This window comes from Hemitrygon akajei, chromosome 24 (assembly GCF_048418815.1).
Source record: "Hemitrygon akajei chromosome 24, sHemAka1.3, whole genome shotgun sequence".
Classification (NCBI taxonomy): Eukaryota; Metazoa; Chordata; class Chondrichthyes; order Myliobatiformes; family Dasyatidae; genus Hemitrygon; species Hemitrygon akajei.
Window position 1 is genome coordinate 31397602 of NC_133147.1, and position 26311 is coordinate 31423912.

At 48.5% G+C, this 26311-nt stretch overlaps 2 protein-coding genes across 2 annotated transcripts in view; both read right to left on the reverse strand.

Moving 5' to 3' along the window:
- LOC140715999 (retinol dehydrogenase 11-like) overlaps window positions 1-26311 on the reverse strand; it is a 51557-nt gene that overhangs the window by 20699 nt on the left and 4547 nt on the right. The window lies entirely within an intron of this gene.
- Window positions 39-26311, reverse strand: LOC140715534 (extracellular superoxide dismutase [Cu-Zn]-like). Its single transcript, XM_073027887.1, has 4 exons — window positions 26255-26311; window positions 23720-23871; window positions 1649-1766; window positions 39-188 (listed from the first exon to the last, which is right to left on the reverse strand). Exons 1-4 carry the CDS (start codon window positions 26309-26311, stop codon window positions 60-62), a joined length of 456 nt encoding a protein of 151 aa, XP_072883988.1. The 3' UTR covers window positions 39-59.

Here is a 26311-nt window from a genome sequence, read left to right on the forward strand (position 1 = left end):
GACACCGAGGGAGAGACTCCCGGCTGGGGGGGGGGGGGGGCTGTAAGGCTCCGGCTCCCTCACTCCTGGGGCCAGCTTCTCTGGCTGGAGACCCCGATCACACAGCAGGCCAGTCGGAGGCCTGCATTTCCATGCTCTGTGCTGCCGGGCAAGTCCCGGTGGCCCATGTCATCCTCGTTCTCGTGAATCTGTCGCAGGGAACAAGAGATGGGTGTTAGCGCAGGAGTGTAGAGCACGTTATGAGCAGGATGCATGGCAACTTCGCCTGTACTGACCAGAAACAGCCTCCCCGACAACACCCTCCTCCACGACTCCCTCCCTGTTTCCATCCATCCTCCTGACCCTATATTCCTCACCATCTCAATGACCCCCTCCCTCCCCTACACAATCCCCTGTCTCTGTGACCCCTCCCTTCCCTACACAATCCCCTGTCTCAGTGACCCCTCCCTCCCCTACACAATCCCCTGTCTCTGTGACCCCTCCCTTCCCTACACAATCCCCTGTCTCAGTGACCCCTCCCTCCCCTACATAATCCCCTGTCTCGGTGACCCCCTCCCTCCCATTCACCCCTCCCTGTCTCTGTGACCCCCTCCCTCTCCTACACAATCTCCTGTCTCGGTGACCCCCTCCCTCCCATTCACCCCTCCCTGTCTCTGTGACCCCCTCCCTCCCCTACACAATCCCCTGTCTCGGTGACCCCCTCCCTCCCATTCACCCCTCCCTGTCTCTGTGACCCCTCCCTCCCCTACACAATCTCCTGTCTCGGTGACCCCCTCCCTCCCATTCACCCCTCCCTGTCTCTGTGACCCCTCCCTCCCCTACACTCCTCTCGACTCTGTGACCCCCTCCCTCCCCTACACAATCCCCTGTCTCGGTGACCCCCTCCCTCCCCTATGCTCCTCTCGACTCTGTGACCCCCTCCCTCCCCTACACAATCCCCTGTCTCTGTGACCCCCTCCCTCCCCTACACTCTTCTCGACTCTGTGACCCCCTCCCTCCCCTACACTCCTCTCGACTCTGTGACCCCCTCCCTCCCCTACACATCCCCTGTCTCGATGACCCCCTCCCTCTCATTCACTCCTCCCTGTCTCTGTGACCCCTCCCTCCCCTACACTCCTCTCGACTCTGTGACCCCCTCCTTCCCATTCACCTCTCGCTGTGTCTCTGACCCTCTCCCTTGTCTACACCCTGTCTCTGTGACCCCTCTCTCCCCTACACCTTTCCCCCCTCTGTGATCACCCCCTCCCTCTACACAACTCCCTGTGTCTGTAACCCCTCCAGTCCCTACCCACCTCCCCATCTCAGTGACGCTCTCTGGCCCCTATACCCCTCAGTAACCTCTCTACTCCTAATATAAAAATTTCTCCACATTGACCCTCCTGCAGTGAGCTGCTGCCTCTCTGTCCCTCCCGCAGTACGGTACTCCCTCATGCCCCTCCTGCAGTGTGGCACTCCCTCACTACTTCTCCCTCAGCACCCATACATTCCTTGCAGCAGATCCCTCCAGGAGAGTTCATACCTCGGAGTTGAAAGCACTCTGCGTTCTTCGAATGGGGGAGGGTGCTGTGAATTATTCCCCACTTTCCTGCTTTTATGCTTCAACAACCTACGAGGAGAAATGTGAAATGCCCTCCCCGCCCTCACTCACCACGACAGAACGGCCAATGATTGAGTGAGGCCCGTGGAGATGCAGGTGCATTTGTGCTATTGTTTGGTAGATGTCCCCCGTGGCGTTGGGTCGAAAATTCCCCAGGTCTCCTGCGTGACTGTGGGAAGAATAGAACAAGACTGAGAACGTGTCGGCTCCCGCAGACTCTCCCGGGTTAACGGACACAAGTGCCATTCTTTCCTCTAACCCGCCATAGACATCCGCCCTTGCGTTAAACGTCACAGTTCGAATCCAAAAGCAGCGGGAAGACCGGTCGGGTGGGGTGTCGGGGCAGTGGGTGCCTGGAAGCAGAGGATGGGACCGGGGGGGTGGTGGGAGGGGGTGATGAGGGAGGCTGAGGGTTGCGGGAGTGGGAGGGGGAAGAGGTCTAGAGGATGACTGGAGGCAGAGGGTTACGGGAGGTGGTAACAGCAAGTGGAGGTTAAGTGGAAGAAGAGGGTGACGGGAAGTTAGGGTGACGGGTAGTGAGGGTGACGGGAAGTGAGGGTGACGGGAAGTGAAAGTAACGGGTAGTGAGTGTGACGGGTACTGAGGGTGACGGGTAGTGAGGGTGACGGGAAGTGGGGGTGACGGGAAGTGAAAGTAACGGGTAGTGAGTGTGACGGGTAGTGAGGGTGACGGGAAGTGGGGGTGACGGGAAGTGAGGGTGACGGGAAGTGAGGGTGACGGGTAGTGAGGGACACAGGAAGTGAGGGTAGGTCTGGAGTTGTGTTTTGTTATTGGAAGGCTGTGTACTGCGGGGACTGGTGCTGAATCCCGGCTACACACTCTACACGTTTCAATACGGGTGGCGGGGGGGAGGGGGTAGTCCGAAGTGGGGCCGCTCCAGATGCATGCTGATCCTGACGAATGGATCCTGGCGTGCTTTGGGAGATGGAATGGGTGCAGGACGTCGGTGCCGGCGAGGTGCAGTGGGTAGAGCTCACAGCGTAAGTGGCCCAGTCTGCCTGTGTGTGGAGTTTACGCACTGTTGCAGCCGTGCATCTGTTCTCTATCAGCTTTGTATTCTCGGTTGTGTTCGCTGTGTTTATAATGGTGAGTTGTCACAGGAGCGGGGGTGGTAAAAACGAGGGGAATAAGTTGCGCACTAGTTCCTTTCTCGGGGCTGTTGGACGCCGGGGATGTTATGTCTTTTGTTGGCCGCTCGATTTCACTTAGTTTCATCGCTTCAGGATTGTATGTACGTTACTTGCTAATAAAGGATCGAATTCAGCAGTTCTCCAGCTCCAACAATCGCTATTGGTGTGCGTGCAGGGTGCGTCGTACGAGTATTACAAATCTGCAGTGGCAATTGGATAGTTAGAATTCGCCGCACGCACACTCTTCCAATGATTGTGGGGGTTCCCTACGGTGCTCCAGACCCCTCCCAAATCCCAACATGGTGGTGGGTTAATTAGCTGCTGGAGATTGTCCGCAGTGTGCAGGGGTGAGGGGTAGAATTTAAAGGGACGGGCAGGAAATGATAGATTAGTGTAGTGGGTTGTTGAAGGTCGATGTCGACTAGGTGCCCTGATGGGACCGTTCCTCCATTGTAACACAGAGAACCAGAGGGCCTGAGCCAGGAGTCCGTTCACCGTTCCCTCTCCGCTGCGCGGTCGCGCGCCGACGGGAACGCTCCCGCGTGCACACGCTTTCTTGCCGCGCAGTTGGGATTTTCTTTTGATATGAAATGCCGCGCAGTTCTCGGGCCTCGTAAACGTTTCCTGCTCTCAGCGCAAAGGTTGCTGCGCGCAGCCGTAAGAGAATCAGCGGGAACGCTTTGCGCGTCCAAGCATCACGAAGATGAGACTGCGGGTAGAGGGCGTGGAGGAGATGGCACACAGGACACTGTCTTAAGGAGACAGGGCACAGAATATTAGAGCAGGGAGGCTCGATACATCTTTTTGTGCCACGGCTGGCGTACTGCTCAGCACTGTAAGTGATTGTACTGGAGGGAGTGCAGAGGAAACTCACGGGGTTGTTGCCCGGTGTGGAGTGTTTCATTTACGGAGGGGCATTGAAGAGGCTGGGTTTATTCTCTGAAGAGGTGGAGGAGGCCGAGGTATCCAAAGTTAGAGGCAGAGTGAAAAAAGACCTCGTGCTCCCGGTGTATATGATGAAGAAATATCTCGGGCTTCCAGCCGGGTCCAGATGTCCATTATAACCGACGTTTCTGCCAGCTTCATCAGGGATGATGCCTGGGCGTGTCTGGTCCGATGGTACTAATACCCCGTAGTTCCACCCTCCTGATTGGTTAGTCCTCATCCAATGCGGTTTCTGCTCTCCACCTTGGGTCATGGGTTTCCATGACTTCATCGTGTGAGATAGGGGTGAAGGAGGAAGACTGGATGCCCCCCAAGGCTGGCAGGTCGTGTCGGAACTGAACACTAACCCAGAGAGACCACAGACTGACTGTGTCCAACACGTTACAGGAGAGATGCGACCCAGCGAGAGGGATCCAGGTGTGACATGCGGGTCCGAGTTGAGGACCAGCATGTCTCTGTCAGGACGGACAAGGATGACAAGGCTTGAGAACTTTGGAGAATTAAACATCTCTGCGGGTAGAATTAAACATCTCTGCAGGTAGAATCACACATCTCTGCGGGTAGAATCACACATCTCTGCGGGTAGAATCACACATCTCTGCAGGTAGAATTACACATCTCTGCGGGTAGAATCACACATCTCTGCGGGTAGAATCACACATCTCTGCGGGTAGAATTACACATCTCTGCGGGTAGAATCACACATCTCTGCGGGTAGAATCACACATCTCTGCGGGTAGAATCACACATCTCTGCGGGTAGAATTACACATCTCTGCGGGTAGAATCACACATCTCTGCGGGTAGAATCACACATCTCTGCGGGTAGAATTACACATCTCTGCGGGTAGAATCACACATCTCTGCGGGTAGAATCACACATCTCTGCAGGTAGAATTACACATCTCTGCGGGTAGAATCACACATCTCTGCAGGTAGAATTACACATCTCTGCGGGTAGAATCACACATCTCTGCAGGTAGAATTACACATCTCTGCGGGTAGAATCACACATCTCTGCAGGTAGAATTACACATCTCTGCGGGTAGAATCACACATCTCTGCAGGTAGAATTACACATCTCTGCGGGTAGAATTACACATCTCTGCGGGTAGAATCACACATCTCTGCAGGTAGAATTACACATCTCTGCGGGTAGAATCACACATCTCTGCGGGTAGAATCACACATCTCTGCGGGTAGAATCACACATCTCTGCGGGTAGAATCACACATCTCTGCGGGTAGAATCACACATCTTTGCGGGTAGAATCACACATCTCTGCGGGTAGAATTACACATCTCTGCGGGTAGAATCACACATCTCTGCGTGTAGAATCACACATCTCTGCAGGTAGAATTACACATCTCTGCGGGTAGAATCACACATCTCTGCGGGTAGAATTACACATCTCTGCGGGTAGAATCACACATCTCTGCGGGTAGAATTACACATCTCTGCGGGTAGAATCACACATCTCTGCAAGTAGAAACACACATCTTTGCGGGTAGAATCACACATCTCTGCGGGTAGAATCACACATCTCTGCGGGTAGAATCACACATCTCTGCGGGTAGAATCTCACATCTCTGCGGGTAGAATCACACATCTCTGCGGGTAGAATCACACATCTCTGCGGGTAGAATCACACATCTCTGCGGGTAGAATCACACATCTCTGCGGGTAGAATCACACATCTCTGCAGGTAGAATCACACATCTCTGCGGGTAGAATCACACATCTCTGCAGGTAGAATTACACATCTTTGCGGGTAGAATCACACATCTCTGCGGGTAGAATCACACATCTCTGCGGGTAGAATCACACATCTCTGCGGGTAGAATCACACATCTCTGCAGGTAGAATCACACATCTCTGCGGGTAGAATTACACATCTCTACAGGTAGAATTAAACATCTCGCAGGTAGAATTAAACATCTCGCAGGTAGTCTGAAGGCACTCACTCAACGATTCAGGAAAAGCTTCCCTCTGCCATCAGATTTCTGAATGGCCTTTGAACCCAGGGAGTCATGGAAAAGTACAGCACAGGAACAGGTGCTTTGGCCCATCTAGTCTATGCTAAACCATTTAAACTGCCTACTCCCCTCTGCCTGCACTGGGATCATACCCCTCCCATCCACGTACCTATCCAAACTTGTCTTAAACGTTGAAAGTAAGCTCGCATGCACCACCTGTGCTAGCAGCTCGTTCCACGTTCCCACCATCTCCGAGTGAAGAACAGAATACTACCTCACTACTTTTTCAAAAATCTCTCTTTGCACTATTTGTTTAATTTCACTTTATATTTACTGTATTTTGTAGTTTTTTATGATTACATAATTGCAATCTACTACCACGTAACAATAGATTTCGCGACTTATTAAAGCTGATTCTGACTCAGTAAAAGCTGTCGATGGGTGCCTCTGTGATCAGCAGCTCTGGGGATCCCGACCCAGCAGAATCCACACAGACGGTTGATAAGGCAGGTCTCCGGGCGACACCGACTGGTGAGTTGCCGATACTGGGGCAGGTTGTGAGAGGGTTCAGCAGGACCTAGCCCGGCTGGAAATGTAGGCTGGGAAATAAAAGTGAGTTCAGATGGAAGAGGGGTTGAGACAGTAAGCGGTGTTACCCTCAGGAGAGGGATCTAGAAATGCAAGCGCGCAGCTTCCTGAAATGGCAATGTAGAAACATAGAAAACCTACAACACAACACCGGCCCTTCAGCCCACAATGCTGTGCCGAACACGTACTTACTTTAGAAATTACCTGGCCCTCTATCTTTCTAAGCTCCATCCCCCCCAAGAGTCTCTTAAAAGATCCTATTGTATCCACCTCCACCACCGCTGCCGGCAGCCCATTCCACGCACTCACCACTCTCTGAGTAAAAAACTTACCACTGACATCTCCTCTGTACTAACTTCCAAGCACCTGAAACCTTGCCCTTGTGGCAACCATTTCAGCCCTGGGAAAAAGCCTCTGACTATCCACGCAATCAATGCCTCTCATTATCTTATACACCTCTATCAGGCCACCTCTCACCCTCCATCTCTCCAAGGAGAAAAGGCCGAGTTCACTCAACCTATTCTCATAAGGCATACTCCCCAATCTAGGCAACATCCTTGTAAATTTCCTCTGCACCCTTTCTACAGTGCAGCGTAGGTCAAGTGGTTAAGGCGTTGGACTAATGATCTGAAGGTTATGAGTTCGAGCCCGAGCTGAGTTAGTGTGTTGTGTCCTTGAGCAAGGCACTTAGCCACACACTGCTCCAGTCCACCAGCTGAAAATGTGTACTGCGGGTTAACCTCGCGATAGACTGGCGTCCTATCTGGGGTGCCTGGTGAGCCTTTTTTAACTTTAACTCTTTCTATAGTTTCCACATCCTTCCTGCAGTGAGGTGACCAGAACTGAGCACAGTACTCCAAGTGAGGTCTGACCAGGGTCCTATATAGCTGCAACATTACCTCTCAGCTCTTAAACTCAATCCCACAGTTGATGAAGGCCAATACACCGTATGCCTTCTTAACCACAGTCAACCTGTGTAGCAACTTTGAGTGTCCTATGGACTCGGATCAACATCCCTCTGATCCTCCACACTGCCAAGAGTCTGACCATTAATACTATATTCTGCCATCATATTTGACCTACCAAAATGAACCACCTCACACTTTTCTGGGTTGAACTCCATCTGCCACCTCTCAGCTCAGTTTTGCATCCTATCAATGTCCCGTTGTAACCTTTGACAGCCCTCCACACTATCCACAACACCCCCAACCCTTATGTCAACAGCAAATTTACGAACCCATCCCTCCACTTCCTCATCCAGTTCATCTATAAAAATCACAAAGAGAAAGGGTCCCAGAACAGATCCCTGAGGCACTCCACTGGTGACCAACCTCCATGCAGAATATGACCCGTCTACAACCACTCTTTGCCTTCTGTGGGCAAGCCAGTTCTGGATCCACAAAGCAAGGTCCCCTTGGATCCCATGCCTCCTTACTTGAGGGGCTGGTAAAGAACATCTATGGCATAGGTAGTAGGTGTGTTGAATATAAAAGCAGAGAAGTCACATGTAACTTTGGCAAGGCCTTGGTTGGAGTATTGTGTGTAATTGTGGTTGCTACATGATAGAATGGTGTGGAGGCTTTGGAAGCTGGGTCACTGGGAATGGAGGATATGAGCAAGAGAGTCATAGAGCAATAGATACAGGCCTTCAAGCCATGGTGCCCACCCAGCTAGTCCCAATTCCTCCAAGCCCCCACCCCCAAGTACTCTTGTACAGTACCTGCCTCAACTGGCAGCTGGATCCAGACACTCAACACCCTCTAGGTGAAAAAGTCTCCTCAAGTCTCCTTTTAAAACTTTCCTCTCTCACCCTAATCCTATGCCCTCGGGTGTTAGACTCGCCTGCGCTGCGGAAAGGCTGTTACCACCACCATATCATCATTATGTGCCACGTCGTATGACGTGGGTGATCGTCGTCTATCGCCACGATTGTCCTTGGCTAATCTTCTTACAGAAGTGGTTTACCGTTGCCTTCTTCTGGGCAGTGTCTTTACAAGACGGGTGACCCCCGCCATGATCGATACTCTTCGGAGACTGTCCGCCTGGCGTCAGTGGTCGCATCACCAGGACTTGTGATCTGGACCGGCTGCTCGTACGACTTGCTCCCGTGGCTTTGCATGACCCTCAGTGGGGGGGGGGGGGTGGTGGCCTAAGCGGGTGCCACACCTTGCTCAAGGGTGACCCGCAGGCTTGCGGAGGGAAGGAGAGCCTTACACTTCCTTCGGCAGAGACGCCACTCGCTGTACTTTCCTCAATCACCTTAAAATTATGCCCCCACCCCCCATCTCCCGGTATTAGCCATTTCTGACCAGTGGGAACAGCCTGGCTGTCCACTCTATCAAGTCATATCCCTCATCCTGTTTCACTCCAAAGAGAAACGCTCTAAGGCATGTCCAATCGAAGCACAATATTCCAAGCAGGAACATCCCAACTACAAGCGTTGAGATGTCACATGAAAAGGCCGGAAGTAACGTGGAGGGTGTGTAGCTCAGTCGATGGTTGTTCTCCCGATCTCACCGATTTACTAGCAAACATTTTGTTGAAGGAGGGCGGTCTGGTGCCGCCCCCTAGTGTTCGCTGGGCAGAAGTCAAGCTGTACTGTGCTCTCCGGCGTTCATGGAGTCTGGGTCGGGTCGATTAAATTTCCTGACAGTGTCTTACTGATATCTGACACGTACTTGCTATCTTTATGTGTTACGTGTGCTTTGCTCTGTTGAGTGACTGTTGGTATTTTGTTTTGAACCTTTGCCCCGGAGTAACGCTGACGGTATTCATACATTTAATTATGTGTTTATTGAGATACAATACGGAAAAGGGAGTGTTGTCACTGTACTGTGTGTTACGGTGTGTCAGAGAATGGTTGTTACACAGTACAGTAACTCCCTGTGACACACCGTAACACAATGTACAGTAACAACACCACAACCTGTGACACCCTAACACACAGTACAGTAACTACACCACTCCCTGTGACACACCCTAACACACAGTACAGTAACTACACCACTCCCTGTCGCACACCCTAACACACAGTACAGTAACAACACCACTACCTGTGACACACTGTAATACACAGTACAGTAACAACACCACACCCTGTGACACCCTAACACAAGTACAGTAACAATACCACTCCCTGTGACACACCCTAACACAAGTACAGTAACAACACCACTACCTGTGACACACCCTAACACACAGTACAGTAACAACACCACACCCTGTGACACACCCTAACACACAGTACAGTAACAACACCACACCCTGTGACACACCCTAACACACAGTACAGTAACAATACCACTCCTTGTGATACACCCTAACACACAGTACAGTAACAACACCACTACCTGTGACACACTGTAATACACAGTACAGTAACAACACCACTCCCTGTGACACACCCTAACACACAGTACAGTAACAATACCACTACCTGTGACACACCCTAACACACAGTACAGTAACTACACCACTCCCTGTCGCACACCCTAACACACAGTACAGTAACAACACCACTCCCTGTGACACACCCTAACACACAGTACAGTAACAACACCACTACCTGTGACACACCCTAACACACAGTACAGTAACTACACCACTCCCTGTGACACACCCTAACACACAGTACAGTAACAACACCACTACCTGTGACACACTGTAATACACAGTGCAGTAACAACACTGCAGGTAAAGGCTACACAGGCAGAAAGGGAAGGGGTGGCCACTAGACAGCGTAGCAGTAGGCAGGTAGTGCAGGAGTCCCCTGAGGTCATCTCCCTCCTAAACAGATATACTGTTTTGGATACTGTTGGGGGAGATGTGTCATCAGGGGAAGGCAGCAGCAGCCGAGTTCATTGCACCATGGGTGGCTCTGCGGCACAGGAGGGAAGGAAAAGGAGTGGGAGAGCTATAGTGATAGGGGATTCGATTGTAAGGGGAATAGATAGGCGTTTCTGCGGCTGCAATCTCTGGATTACTACCAGTGCCACATGCTAGTCAGAGTAGAAATAGGAGGATATTTCAGATGAATATGTGGCTTGAAAAATGGTGCAAGGAGGAGGGATTCAAATTTCTGGGGAATTGGAACCAGTTCTGGGGGAGGTGGGACCGGTATAAACAGGACGGTCTGCACCTGGGCTGGACTGGAACCAATGTCCTAGGGGGAGCATTTGCTACTGCTGTTCAGGAGGCTTTAAACTAATGTGGTAGGGGGATGGGAACAAGTGCAGAGAGACAGAGGGGTGTAAAATGGGGGTAGAAGCAAAAAGTTGTAAGGCAGGCAAATCCAGGGCAAAAATCAAAAAAGAGCCACTTTTCAACATAATTGTGTAAGGGCTAAGGGTGTTGTAAAAACAAGCCTGAAGGTTTTGTGTGTCAATGCGAGGAGTATTCGTAACAAGGTGGATGAATTGAATGTGCAGATAGTTATTAATGAATATGATATAGTTGGGATCACAGAGACATGGCTCCAGGGTGACCAAGGATGGGAGCTCAACATCCAGGGATATTCAATATTCAGGAGGGATAGACAGGAAAGAAAAGGAGGTGGGGTAGCATTGCTGGTTAGAGAGGAGATGAACGCAATAGAAAGGAAGGACATTAGCCTGGAGGATGTGGAATCGATATGGGTAGAGCTGCATAACACTAAGGGGCAGAAAACGCTGATGGGAGTTGTGTACAGGCCACCTAACAGTAGTAGTGAGGTTGGGGATGGCATTAAACAGGAAATTAGTAATGCGTGCAATAAAGGAACAGTAGTTATAATGGGTGACTTCAATCTACATATAGATTGGGTGAACCAAATTGGTAAGGGTGCTGAGGAAGAGGATTTCTTGGAATGTATGCAGGATGGTTTTCTGAACCAACATGTCGAAGAACCAACTAGAGAGCAAGCCATTCTAGATTGGGTATTGAGCAATGAGGAAGGGTTAGTTAGCAATCTTGTCGTGCGAGGCCCCTTGGGTAAGAGTGACCATAATATGGTGGAATTCTTCATTAAGATGGAGAGTGACATAGTTAATTCAGAAACTAAGGTTCTGAACTTAAAGAAGGGTAACTTTGAAGGTATGAGACGTGAATTAGCTAAGATAGACTGGCAAATGATACTTAAAGGGTTGACAGCTGGCAGGGAACATAAAAACTGACTGTAAAAGCTTTTATAGATACGTGAAAAGAAAAAGATTGGTCAACACAAATGTAGGTCCTTTACAGTCAGAAACAGGTGAATTGATCATAGGGAACAAAGACATGGCAAACCAATTGAATAACTACTTTGGTTCTGTCTTCACTAAGGAAGACATAAATAATCTTCCGGAAATAGTAAGGGACCGAGGGTCTAGTGAGATGGAGGAACTGAGGGAAATACATGTTAGTAGGGAAGTGGTGTTAGGTAAATTGAAGGTATTAAAGGCAGGTAAATCCCCAGGGCCAGATGGTCTGCATCCCAGAGTGCTTAAGGAAGTAGCCCAAGAAATAGTGGATGCATTAGTGATAATTTTTCAAAACTCCTCAGATTCTGGATTAGTTCCTGAGGATTGGAGGGTGGCTAATGTAACCCCACTTTTTAAAAGAGGAGGGAGACAGAAACCGAGGAAACTGGTTAGTCTGACATCGGTGGTGGGGAAAATGCTAGAGTTGGTTATCAAAGATGTGATAACAGCACATTTGGAAAGAGGTGAAATCATCAGACAAAATCAGCATGGATTTGTGAAAGGAAAATCATGTCTGACAAATCTTATAGAATTTTATGAAAATGTAACTAGTAGAGTGGATAGGGGAGAGCCAGTGGATGTGGTATATTTAGATTTTCAAAAGGCTTTTGACAAGATCCCACACAGGAGATTAGTGTGCAAACTTAAAGCACACGGTATTGGGGGTATGGTATTGATGTGGATAGAGAATTGGTTGGCAGACAGGAAGCAAAGAGTGGGAGTAAACGAGACCTTTTCAGAATGGCAGGCAGTGACTAGTGGGGTACCGCAAGGCTCAGTGCTGGGACCCCAGTTGTTTACAATATATATTAATGATTTATACGAGGGAATTAAATGCAGCATTTCCAAGTTTGCGGATGACACGAAGCTGGGCGGCGGTGTTAGCTGTGAGGAGGATGCTAATATTGGAGTATAAAAGTTGCATTGTTTGCTGGGTAACCAAAACTATGTAGTCAGCTTTGAGTTTGCTATTTGCTATGCATGTATCCAATTTAGTAGGAGAATGAAATCTTAAGAATGTAGAAGACAATGGTGTGTTAATGAGAGGTAGCTAAGAGATGTAGATTAGAACAGGATTAAGTCAATGGGTAGAAACAATAGTGGCGGATGTACTTGTGATACGCAACTGTAGACCGATTGGATATGCTAATACAACAAAACCAGGAGATTGCTATAAAAAATGCTATGTACAGGGATCGGTGGGCAATCAGCGACTAGCTCAATGACTGTCTCAGCTTTGATTTGCGAATTAAAGTTTAATACTTCTTGAAGAATCTTCTGCGTCTCCTGGTCGTTTGTGGGGCACGAGAAACCACGACAAAATTGGCGACCGCGGCAGGACCAGAAAGAAACCCGCGGAAAGGAAACGGCAGATTGGGGACGCTTCCCAGTCCTCTAGGGACCCCCACAAGGCTAACAGAATTAAGGGTGCACCCAAACAAAAGGTAAGTGCTTTTTGCGACAATTTGGACTAAGAATTCTGTTGGTTTTGGGGAGATCTTGGAGTCTCAGAAGTGTGGAACCACTGCCGAAGGGTCTCTCCGGTCCAAAGAATCTGGCAGAATTGGAGGCTCAGAGGATTGATCAAGAACACTGCAGTGAGGGTAAGTACAAATAAGCTAATAAGAAGTTAAGTGAAAAAAAAATTCCACGTGGTGTTGGTAAGTCCCTGTGGATGACCGCTTCGTATAAAACGAAGGTCTGAACGGGCAGGGAAAGGGAACATAGAGAAAATCCCTGTGGATACTGCTTCGTATGAAACGAAGGTCTGAACGGGCAGGGAAAGGGAACATAGAGAAAATCCCTGTGGATACCACTTCGTATGAAACGAAGGTCTGAACGGGCAGGGAAAGGGAAAATAGAGAAAATCCCTGTGGATACCGCTTTGTATGAAACGAAGGTCTGAACGGGCAGGGAAAGGTAACATAGAGAAAATCCTCGTGGATACCGCCTTAAGAGATAAGGGTCTGAATAGACGAGGTGCAAAGAGAAAGTTCTGTGGATACTGCTCTGAATAGAGGTCTGTACAGGCAGAACAGAGTAGGAAACAAGGACAGTCCAATATATAGTTTAAAGCTCTGGTAGATAGACGATAGACTAGGCATAGAATTAGAGTAAATAATATTATACAGTAAACGAACTGTGAATCTCTGAAATACCTTAAAAAGAGAGAACAACATGACAGGTAAAGGAATGGCAGTAGAGATTCTGAGCAAAAAATTCCCAGTAAATAAATATGAGATCACAAAAACTTCAGAAAAATGGGAAAAGAGAACCAAAAACCTGGTCACAAAATGGCCAAGAGAAGGAACGTTTGATGTAAGCTTGTGCGAAGAAATGAAGGCACTAATTAAAAATTACAAAGCAAAAGATAAATCTAAGAAAAGAGGGCAAAAAAGAGAACGAGAAATGGAAGTGCTAAAACTCTTCAGAACGGAGGGAGAAAGGCTGAGGAGGACAGGTAGAATATTGATTACAAACGAGGAAGACACTAAGGTGCTGGAGAAACAGCCTGTTAGGGAGAGAGAAGGGTACGGTGAGAAGCTGGCTTCAGCTCCATACCCGGATGCGAAAGAAACAGAAAAGCCCCCTCCCTATAATGAGGAAGGAACCCCTAAGCAGTGCCCCCTGCTGACGGGAACAGTAAACATGCAGGGAGAAGTACAAGTTTGGGATAATGAGGAGGAAAAAAGACAATATGAGAAGGAAAAAGCGGCGATATGGAAGGAGATACAGGCAGAAAGGATAAAGGTGGAACAGGCAAAGAGAGAAATGAAAGAAGAGATTGAACGGATGAAATACTTCAGAGAGGAAAAGGAGTATGAGGAGTATCGGTTATACCATAGAAATAAACAGACTAGAAAAGAAAGTGGCTCATCAGGGCAGGAAGAGATGAGGCATTCAAGAGGAAGTGGAAAAAAGATAGGAGATGAGAGTCTTCGAGAAACACAAGAGAGAAGGGAATCAAGCATGAGTAAGGATCATGAGGAGTCCCTGCCACAGGTGTACAGGCACGGACAGGAAGAAAGAGAAGGTGACTCATTGGAGGAGCAAGAGTTAAGTGGAGAGAGAAAGGATGCGAGAATTTGTGGGGAAGAGGTAGGAGGCAGAAGCCTAGAAGAGCAGAAGGAGGCGGTAGGGGAGCGACTTGTGGAAGTAGAGAGAGAGCTAGATAAGTTACTGAGAGGGGATTGCCAGAGGAGATGCGAAAAATACTCCAGGGGCCAACCAAGTATTGAATCAAGACAGAAAGGAAGGACTCCACAGGGAGACTGAGGGAAGAAGAGGACCCCGGAGAAATTTGTGTGGGAGGCAGTAAAGACATACCCTGAGACAGATGGGGAGTCAGGCGAGGAGGAGAGCCAGGGCAGGTGGGAAGAAGGAGGAAGAATGATGCCGTTGTTAGTTAAAGGATCAGGACAAGTGCAGTATATCCCTTGGGGATCCCAGGACCTAGAAGGGCTGAAAAACACTCTGCCCAATCTACATGAAGGAGCAGGGAAATGGATTAGAGCCTTAGAAGAAGAAACGGCAGGACGATTATTGGCAATTGGAGGTTTGAAGGCACTATTGATAAGGTTGATGGGAACCTCCAAATTTAACGAACTAATGGAAATGGCTGGCATTGTAAACTCGAACGACCCGAGAACTGATGGAGACGGGTTTGACAGAGTGAGGCAGAGGGTATGGCAGGCCCTCAGGAAGCTTTATCCACCCAAAGTGGACCCCAAAGCCTTAAAGGGGGATCCACTGGGAGACACTGAAAACCCAGCAGCCTACGTAGAAAACCTGTTGAAAAGGTGGAGACTGGAGACTGAGCAAGAGGTGGAGAATAGCTTATTTATGACCTCATTGTTCCGACATAGCATTTTGGATGCAATGTCTCCGCAAGTAAAATCCAAACTGGAGGAAGTGGTTGGACTGACGTCAATGACCCCACAAGAATTTAGAGACCACGTAGTCCATGCGGTTGAGAACTACCGGAAAGACAAACGAAGGTTGGCTGAGCAGCAGGAAGAGGTGCAAAGAAAGTTAATACAAATGCAGCTCGAAGAACTCAAAAAGAAGGAAAAAGAGAAAAGCAGAAAGATGCTGCCAGCAACCACCGGTCCGAGTACAGCCATCGAACTGGATGAAGCACCGCTATATGGAGGGACCGATCATACTGTAAGACAAGGGCCGGAAAACCCCATGCCAATAATCAACGCCTTTGGAGGAGCATTCCCACAAATGCCCTATCAGGAACAGACGAAGTTCAAACAGCCCAGACAGGACTGGAAGTCCCAAGGAGGGGTACAGAGGAGCTATGGGCAGAGGGGACCAGTGAGGAAACAGGGGGAACGAGAGGTAGAGAGATTGTGCTGGGGATGTAATCAGCCAGGTCACATGAGAAGAGATTGTCCGTTTACACCATGGCCTGTCACACACCAGCAGGAACCGATAAGAAGGGAACCAAAGTTTAGCCAAGGACCAGCCCCCACAGGCCCAAGTGGACCTGTGAACCCCTATGCGAGGTATTAGGGGTGCCCCGAGAACTCGAGTGGGAAAGGACATTACCCAATGATAACAAGGGAGGCAGATGAGGAACCCATTGTTCAGGTTATGTCAGAAAGGCAACTGACACCAATGATGATAGATACTGGAGCCACGTACACTTGCGTACAGCCACAGTATGCCCTTCAACCTTCCCATGTCAGGAAAGTTTATTAAGACAGTAGGGTTCTCGGGGAAAACGCAGTTGACACAGTGCACGGCTCCAGTGCGGTTGAGAATGGGAAATAAAGGAATTGTTTTGCCGGTGCTAGTATTTAAACGAACTCCGATTAATTTGTTAGGCAGAGATGCCTTATTGAAACTGGAATTAAAATTAGAATGCACCAGAAATGGGCTGAGTGTGGAAAGAGCAGGGGCTCAATTGACAGTGCGAGAAGACAAGAAGGATAGGAGTCTTTTGGATAGGAGACATCGCAGACCAGATTCAGGAAACCTGGGAAAAATGGAAAAAGGTCGTGCAGGCTATATTACCCAGGGCTGTAATGCCCAAATCTGAGCTACATTGTACAGTGATTTTTGACAAGACTCAGAACAGGGAGTTAGAGGAGAGATGGCACCTGGAGGCATGTACCCAACAGCACCTGGAACGGGAGGCTGTGATAATTGGAAAGCAAGGGGCAGCTTTACAAGTTAAGTGGAACACCTTTTTAGAAAAATGGTACAGGATACCGGAGGCTGTGCACAACGTAACGTTGTTGGTAAACAAGGGATATCAGTCTAAAGACTTAGGACGTTTGGTTAAGAGTGCTGAAACCGTAACAGTGTGGAGGAAAATCACACCGGAGGTGTGGATGTCAGAAGACAACAATTGCATTAAAATAATGGTAAGTGTAGATATGGTAGGGACAATGAGAGAGGTCGAAATAACTCCCCAACCACACATGCCATTGCTGGGAAAGGAAAGAGGCCAGCAGAAAGATAGAAGGTTAGATGAGTTGCCATCTATTCTGTGGTCACAGCATGACACGGACGTAGGGAAAATAAAAACAGTTAGTCCGGTGGAAATAAGGCTGAAAAAAGGAGCAATTCCACCCAGGAGACCACAATACCCTCTAAGACCAGAAGCAGAAGAGGGAATAGCATCGACAGTGCAGGAGTTGCTTGAAATAGGAGTGCTTAAAAGGACAAACAGTCCATGCAATACCCCGTTGCTACCGGTCTTAAAAGCAGATAAATCTAAGTGGAGATTGGTGCACGATTTGTGAGCGGTAAATGATGTGGTAGAGGACTGGCCAGCGGTAGTCCCCAACCCACACACGCTTTTGACTAATGTTCTGCCAGAAGCGAGTTACTTTTCAGTGATTGATTTGTGTTCGGCTTTCTTCAGCATTTCTCTGGCCGACCAGTGTCAGTATCTGTTTGCATTTACTTACAGAGGTGCTCAGTATACCTATACCAGAATGCCGCAAGGATTTAAACATTCACCACACGTTTTTAATCAGGTGTTGAAGGCAGACCTAGAGGGCATACCATTGGAAAGTACATTGTTACAGTATGTGGATGACCTGTTGATTTGCTCCCACAGTGAGGAACAGTGTGAGCAGGACACTATAACTCTGTTAGAGAAGCTGGCGCACGGAGGACATAAAGTATCCAAAAAGAAACTGCAATTTTGCACGCAGCAAGTGGAATACTTAGGCAGGGTAATATCCAAGGGAGTGAAGGCGATAGCACTAGATCAGATTGAGGCAATAACTAAGGCCCCCAAACCCCAGACTGTAGGGCAGATGATGACGTTTTTGGGAATGGCAGGGTACAGCTCAGATTGGATAGGAGAATATGCTGAGATTGTGGTACCTTTGAGAAAGATAATGAAAGAAGCAGGACATACAAATTTGAAGAACGGTTTACAGTGGAATGGAGAGGCGGAGATAGCTTTCAATACTATTAAGCAGGAATTGCAGTCAGCACCAGCATTAGCTTTGCCTGACTATGAGAAGGTTTTTCATTTGTATGTATCCAACCGACAGGAGGGTTATGTCACAGCGGTTCTAACACAAGAGACAGGCACAGGAAAAGCAAAGCAGCCGATAGCATACTACAGGACGAGACTAGATGAGGTGGCTCAGGGGTACCCATCCTGTTATCAGGGATTGGCGGCGCTGTACTATGCATATGAAAAGGCATCATCTGTAACCCTGGGCTATCCTGTGACTCTGTACACACACCACAAAGTAGCAGAATTGCTGGAAAGAGGGAAATTTGTGCTGACGCCAGCCAGGATAGCAGCGTATCAGATGCTATTGACATTTCCAGACATAACTATACAGAGATGCACTACCAGTAATATAGTCGATTTTGTTCCTTTGGGCTATGAAGGAGAACTCCATGATTGTGTAGGGAAGACGATGGCATTTGCCAAATTGAGAGCAGATTTACGGTCAGAACCACTAGAGGATGCAGATAAAAAGATTCTGTTCGTAGATGGCTCTTGTTATAGGGATTATGATGGAAATCATACAGGGTTCTCAGTAGTGCAGCAGGATCAGTTGAGCTATAAGATTATTAGGATGGAGTCCTGTCCCCAACCGTGTTCCGCCCAACAAGCGGAAATCAAAGCCCTGACAGCTGCATGTGAAATGATGGAAGGTGAGAAAGTAGACATCTATACTGATTCGGCATATGCTCATTGTAAGATTCAAAATTAAGATGTGCGTTTCTGACAGGTCCGGGTTAAAGTCAAAGGACAAATGCGATTTAATTATGTCTAGGGACAACTGTGATTTAATTATGTCTGGGTTAAAGTCTGTAAACAAGTGTGATCTAATTATGAATGCAGAAGCCTTGACAAAATTAACTGTTTGTGGAATCATTGAAGTCCTGAGATATGGACTATTGTTTTACAGAAACGTGTAAAAAAACAACTCCAAATATGGAATGGGATAAGACTATGTACCTCCCGACTCAGGGAAGAGGGGTGGTAAGGAAGAAGGATAAAACCTGCTGCCCTGTAAGGTTCAGGGTTCCCTTCTCTGAGGGGGCCCAGCTCTGCAGAACTGTTAATAAACTTTGTTTCCTTGAATTTGTCTTGAAGCCATTATTCGGGAGCGTGACTCGTTTCTGACACTCATGGAGTATGCCATTTGTTCGGGGCAGTGTGGAAACAGAGAGGTTTTAAAAAAAGCAGTGGAGATCCCATACAACATTGTCAGCAAATTCTAGACTTAATAAAAGCCATAACGAAACCTAAAGCATTGGCTATAGTAAAATGCCAGGCACATAAAAAGGAAAACGATGTAATAACAAAGGGAAATCAAGCTGCGGACGAGGCAGCCAGAAAAGCGTCTGGATGTACATCAGCTGTCATTGCCCCCCGGGTAAGCCTAGCTCCAGAACCTGAGGTAGAGGACCTAATTGAAATACAAGGTAAGGCAACTTTGGCAGAACAGACGATGTAGAAATGAAGGGGGGCCAAGCAGAACCCGGAAGGCTTGTGGACATGGAAGACGGTTTGTTGGTAGCGTCCACCCCTCTACTGACGATTCTGATTTCAGAAGCGCATGGGATTGACCATTGTGCAAGGGGGGAAGTGATAAAGAAAATAAAGAAGGATGGTTTTTGGTCACCTTATTTACAGGCTTCAGTGGACTTTGTCTTGCCACAGTGCGAGGTATGCGCACAGAATAATGTTCGGAAGGGAATTACAACCCCAATAGGTCACATTCCTGTACCTGAAGGACCATTTAAATATTTAGTGATCGATTACGTAGACATGATAAAGACAGTGAGAGGGAAGAGATACATGCTGGTAATAATCGATCGATTTAGCAGATGAGTGGAGGCGGTACCTTCAAGAGATCAAGGGGCAAAGACAGTGGTAAAATTTCTGACAAATGAAGTGATCCCAAGGTTTGGAATACCTACAGAAGTTAGCTCAGACAATGGTTCAGCTTTTATCTAGAAAGCGGTCAAATTGGTACTACAAGCGCTGAGGATAAAGCAAAGATTTGGATGTGTATACCACCCTCAGTCGCAGGGCATGGTAGAGAGAATTAATGGAATCCTGAAAGCCAAACTGAACAAAATCTGTGCAGACACTGAACTTAATTGGGTCGATGCTTTACCGTTAGCATTGATGAGTTACCGCATGCAAACTAATCGAATGACATGCCTGACACCGCACGAGATGCTCACTGGGAGGCCCATGCCAGTGCCCCAGTGGAGAGGGCCGTATTAGGGACCTAGTTTGGAACAATTGGAAATAGAATTGAAACAATACATGCAGCAGCTAACTATGATACATAGGTCTATTTATGCACAGGAAAAACAGAAAGAGCCGGAGACCGTACAAGGGGAAGGACCGATCAAACCAGGAGACCAGGTTTACCTGCGAGTTTTTCGGAGAAAGTGGAACGAGCCAAGAAGGGAGGGACCCTTTACGGTGACCAAGGCATCACCCACCGCAGTTCAGGTAGAAGGACGCTCCACCTGGTACCATCTGAACCACTGCACGAGGGCAGTCCTGCAAGGGCAATCAGGTGAGGTGTCCGAGGTAAGTGATGCGGAAGAGCAGTTAGCAGGAGACAGACAGCAGGAACAAGAAGCTGACACTGCACCGCAGGAGTTTGATCAATTGGTAAGGGAAATTTTTGATTCTGAGGACGGGCCTGAAGACCCTCAGGATGTGGTGGATAGTAGGGCTTCTTCAGATAATGGGGATGAGCTGGGAACGACCAGTCGTGCCCCCGGGGACAAAGCACCCACATACTCCAGTGCAGACTTGGAAACCATTAGTGTGGCAGATACGGAATGGGACTGTTAAGTCCCCACAGAACCTACAGAAAAGAAGTAAGAGGAGCACAACACTTACCTCCTCGCCATGGTTACAGACACGGACTAATCAGTGGTATCAATGGGCAACTTACACGGCAGGAATGATGAAGAGACAGAATTGTTATCTGTGCTCAAGGGAAAGCCCCACTCAGCATGTAGTTCCCATGCCTTATAACTCCTCCACCTGCACGCGGTGGCAAAGAGAGCACAGGGAACAATGTGAACGACGGTGTCCAGGTTCGGTTAAGGCTTGCTTCCTGAAGCTTTGTGTTGTAACAGATCCCTGCTATCAAAGCTGTATGAGAAACGCACCAGTGTGCCCATATTGGTGGATGTTATATCAGGCTTCCTCGCAGTTTGTGTGATGTTTGGAGAGAAGTGCTGTACTTTTATACCAAGTAACACTAGTCCAGAAGGATCGTTTACTAAGGCAATGTATAAGTTGAAAAGTCTAAGAAAGGAAGTTAAACAGAATGCAGGGTTTGGACATCAGTCATTTGACTGGTTAGAAAGTAGACTCAGAGGATGGGGAGCATGGCTGACTAAGATGGCAATAACTGTCAGTATTGTATTGTTGAGCTGTGTGCTTGTGCTGTGCTGTTTTCTTCCTTGTCTCAAATCTCTTGTAGTGCGTGCTGCAACCAAACAATTTCCGATGCTCGAGGCAATTACTGAAGCAAGCTTAGTGGAGAAAGAAACACCGAAAATGTATCGTTACAGCCTACAACACCTGCAGGATGAACAAGAGCAAAGCGACAGTGTGGGAGTAGATTGTAAGGGCTTCTGAGTTTTTTCCCCTGTCTCAGGTACAAAGGGACAGGTTTTTGGCTCAGCGGCCCAGGGTAACAGGGAGAGAATACTTTGAGGTCTATTGTAGTTTAACCCGAGATTTGGGAATAAGTGCTTGAGTTTATTGGGGCTTTTGTGTGCGGACTCTTAGTCTTCTTTCTCTGTGGGGATATATTGGAGTATAAAAGTTGCATTGTTTCCTGTGTAACCAAAACTATGTAGTCAGCTTTGATGTGGATTATGTAGTCTGAGTTTGCTATTTGCTATGCATGTATCCAATTTAGTAGGAGAATGAAATCTTAAGAATGTAGAAGACAATGGTGTGTTAATGAGAGGTAGCTAAGAGATGTAGATTAGAACAGGATTAAGTCAATGGGTAGAAACAATAGTGGCGGATGTACTTGTGAGATGCAACTGTTGACCAATTGGATATGCTAATGCAACTAAACCAGGAGATTGCTATAAAAAATGCTATGTACAAGGATCGGTGGGCAATCAGCGACTAGCTCAATGACTGTCTCAGCTTTGATTTGCAAAATAAAGTTTAATACTTCTTGAAGAATCTTCTGCGTCTCCTGGTCGTTTGTGGGGCACGAGAAACCACGACACTTAGAGGATGCAGGGTGACTTGGATAGGTTGGGTGAGTGGGCAAATTCATGGCAGATGCAATTTAATGTGGATAAAGGCGAGGTTATCCACTTTGGTTGCAAGAACAGGAAAGCAGATTATTATCAGAACGGTGGCCGATTATGAAAAAGGGGAGATGCAATGAGACCTGGGTGTCATTGTACACCAGTCATTGAAAGTGGGCATGCAGGTACAGCAGGCGGTAAAAAAGGCAAATGGTATGTTGGCATTCATAGCAAAAGGATTTGAGTACAGGAGCAGGGAGGTTCTACTGCTATTGTACAAGGCCTTGGTGAGACCGCACCTAGAATATTGTGTGCAATTTTGGTCCCCTAATCTGAGGAAAGACATTCTTGCCATAGAGGGAGTACAGAGAAGGATCACCAGATTGATTCCTGGGATGGCAGGACTTTCATATGAAGAAAGACTGGATCGACTAGGCTTATACTCACTGGAATTTAGAAGATTGAGGGGGGGATCTTATTGAAACGTATAAAATTCTAAAGGGATTGGACAGGCTAGATGCAGGAAGATTGTTTCCGATGTTGGGGAAGTCCAGAACGAGGGGTCACAGTTTAAGGGTAAAGGGGAAGCCTTTTAGGATCGAGATGAGGAAAAACTTCTTCACACAGAGAGTGAAGTTATTTAACATATTTAAGAGGGAGTTAGATATGATCCTAGTGGCTAAAGGGATCAGGGGGTATGGAGAGAAAACAGGTACAGGGTTCTGAGTTGGATGATCAGCCATGATCATACTGAATGGCGGTGCAGGCTCGAAGGGCCGAATGGCCTACTCCTGCACCTATTTTCTATGTTTCTATGTTTAAGGGTTATATGGGTCGGCACAACATGGAGGGCTGAAGGGCCTGTACTGTCCCGTAGTGTTCAAGGTTCTGTACCTCCCACCTGATGGTACCATGGCTACCATGACGAAGCTGACTAAGTTTACAAGTCTCTGCAGTTTATTTCAATCCTGTTCATTAGTGACCCCCTCCCCCCACCTCAGACGGTGATGCAGCCGGTTAGAACGCTCTCCACGATTGATCTGTAAAAATTTGCAAGTGCCTTTGGTGACACAGCAAACCTCCACAAACTCCACAGTCGCTGCAGTGCCCTCTTTATAACGGCATCGATATGTTGGGACCAGGTTAGATCCTCAGAGATCCTGACACCATGAACCCACTCCTTCCTGTAGAACAACGGTGGGCGCTGTTGGGCTGGAATGGTCATTCGATGCTAGTTTCCATGGTTCAGAACACAGTCTGGGAAGGTGGTCGAAATGGACTTACAGAGGGGCGGGGTGGGAAAATCTCTGGGAGGGGGAGCTGCGCCAAGTGTCACCGAGGGCCAGGACTCTACATCCAAGGCAGTCGGGGCGGTTTAAGATGGCCTTCTCTAACGTCTGCCGGTGCTGCCCCTTGTCCCTATCCCTCGTGTCCGAGAGGCAGCAGGGGGTTCTCAGGGGTCTGACACCCTCCCCACAGGACCCTGCTTTTGTCTTACCTGCCATGCCGCCTGTTATGAGGGTTGTAGTGCCCTCCCAATGTCTCACACCCTCTTGTCAAATCTCCAAACTCGTGGATGTGGACACCATGAGCCTTCTGGCTGGTTGAGAATCCGTGAAGGTCCAGAAGAATCCCATTCTGATCACCTCTCTGTGTCACCAGGCATGGAAATTAGCAGATTGTAATCCCCCAATATATTCCCAAACACAGAGTGAATCTCCCTCCACACCGTCCCATTTCACACTCCCGGGGTCAGACAGAGAGTGAAACTCCCTCCACACTGTCCCATCACACACTCACGGGGTCAGACACAGAGTGAATCTCCCTCCACACTGTCCCATCACACACTCCCGAGGTCAGACTCAGAGTGAAGCTCCCTGCACACCATCCCATCATACACTCCCGGGGTCAGACACAGAGTGAATCTCCCTCCACACCGTCCCATCACACACTCCCGGGGTCAGACACAGAGTGAATCTCCCTCCACACCGTCCCATCACACACTCTAGGGGACAGACACAGAGTGAATCTCCCTCCACACCGTCCCATCACACACTCCCGGGGTCAGACACAGAGTGAATCTCCCTCCACACCGTCCCATCACACACTCTAGGGGACAGACACAGAGTGAATCTCCCTCCCCACCATCCCATCACACACCCCCGGGGTCAGACACAGAGTGAATCTCCCTCCACACCGTCCCATCACACACTCCCGGGGTCAGACACAGAGTGAATCTCCCTCCACACCGTCCCATCACACACTCCCGGGGTCAGACACAGAGTGAATCTCCCTCCACACCGTCCGATCACACACCCCCGGGGTCAGACACAGAGTGAATCTCCCTCCCCACCGTCCCATCACACACTCCCGGGGTCAGACACAGAGTGAATCTCCCTCCACACCGTCCCATCACACACTCCCGGGGTCAGACACAGAGTGAATCTCCCTCCACACTGTCCCATCACACACTCCCGTGGTCAAACTCAGAGTGAAGCTCCCTGCACACCATCCCATCATACACTCCCGGGGTCAGACACAGAGTGAATCTCCCTCCACACCGTCCCATCACACACTGCCAGGGTCAAACACAGAGTGAAGCTCTCTCCACACCGTCCCATTACACACTCCCGGGGTCAGACACAGAGTGAATCTCCCTCCACACCGTCCCATCACACACTCCCGGGGTCAGACACAGAGTGAAGCTCCCTCCACACCGTCGCATCACCCACTCCTGGGGTCAGACACAGAGTGAAACTCCCTTTACTTTGCCCTTTCACACACTGGCGGGCGTACAGTGCATTGATAGACAATAGACAATAGGTGCAGGAGTATGCCATTCGGCCCTTCTAGCCAGCACCACCATTCACTGATCATGGCTGATCATCCACAATCAGTACCCCGTTCCTGCCCTCTCCCCATATCCCTTGACCACACTATCTATAAGAGCTCTATCTAACTCTCTCTTGAATGCATCCAGAGACTCGGCCTCCACTGCCTTCTGGGGCAGAGCATTCCACATATCCACCACTCACTGGGTGAAAAAGTTTTTCCGCATCTCAGTTCTAAATGGCCTACCCCTTATTCTTAAACTGTGGCCTCTAGTTCTGGACTCACCCATCAGCGGGAACATGCTTCCTGCCTCCAGCGTGTCCAATCCCTCAATAATCTTATATGTCTCAATCCAAGGGCTCATGGGAACGTAGAACCCTACAGCACAAACAGGCCCTTCGGACTGTTGCGCGCCAAAACCTTTCTCTGTGACTTTATCTACCTGTGATGCCACTTTCAAGGATATGGATCTGTGTACCCAGATCCCTCTGTTCTACGACACTCCTCAGTGCTGTACTCTACATTGCAGACGCACCCTAGTTTGTCTTCCCAAAAGGAACACTTACCATTGTCTGCCATTTTCCAGCTGGTCCACGTTCTAACGTAAGCTTTGTTAGTCCTCCTTTCGTCCCCTACACCCCTAATCCTGCTGTCATCCTCAAATTTGCTTATCCAGTTAACCACATTATCATCCAGATCATTGATACAGGTGACAAACAATAATGGACCCAGCACTCGACCTGTCACAGGCCTCCAGTTAGAGAGGCAACCTCTATTACCACTCTCTGGCTTCTCCCCAGAGACAGAGCCAGTGTCCAATCAAATTTACTACCTCATTTTGAATGCCAAGCGACTGAACCTTCTTGACCAACGTACCACCTGGGAGCTTGTCAAAGGCCTTGCTAAAGGCCAGGGAGATAACATCCACTGTCTTGTCTTCATTAACTCTGCTGGTAACATCCTCAAAAAATCTGTAAGGCTGGATAGACACGACCTTCCCCACACAACGTCATGTTGACTATCTCCAACCAGTCCATGTCTATCCAAATATTCATATATCCAGTCCCTGACAATACCGGCCAATAATTTCCTGGCTTATACTTAAGAGCCTTTCCAAAACGACGGAATAATATTAACTATCATCCAGCACCTCACGTGTGACTAAGGACATTTTAAATACCCCTGCAATCTCTACACTAACCTCTCTCAGGGGCCGAAGGAACACCTTGCCAGGCCCTGGGGATTTATCCACCCTCAT

Coding starts and splice junctions, on each gene's coding strand:
- LOC140715534 (XM_073027887.1), bottom strand. CDS start 26,311: ATGAGGGTGGATAAATCCCCAGGGCCTGGCAAGGTGTTCCTTCGGCCC. Junction 23,872..26,254: donor TCCTTCGGCCCCTGAGAGAG/GTTAGTGTAGAG, acceptor CTGGTGACACAG/AGAGGTGATCAGAATGGGAT. Junction 189..1,648: donor TCATTGGCCGTTCTGTCGTG/GTGAGTGAGGGC, acceptor TCCCTGCGACAG/ATTCACGAGAACGAGGATGA.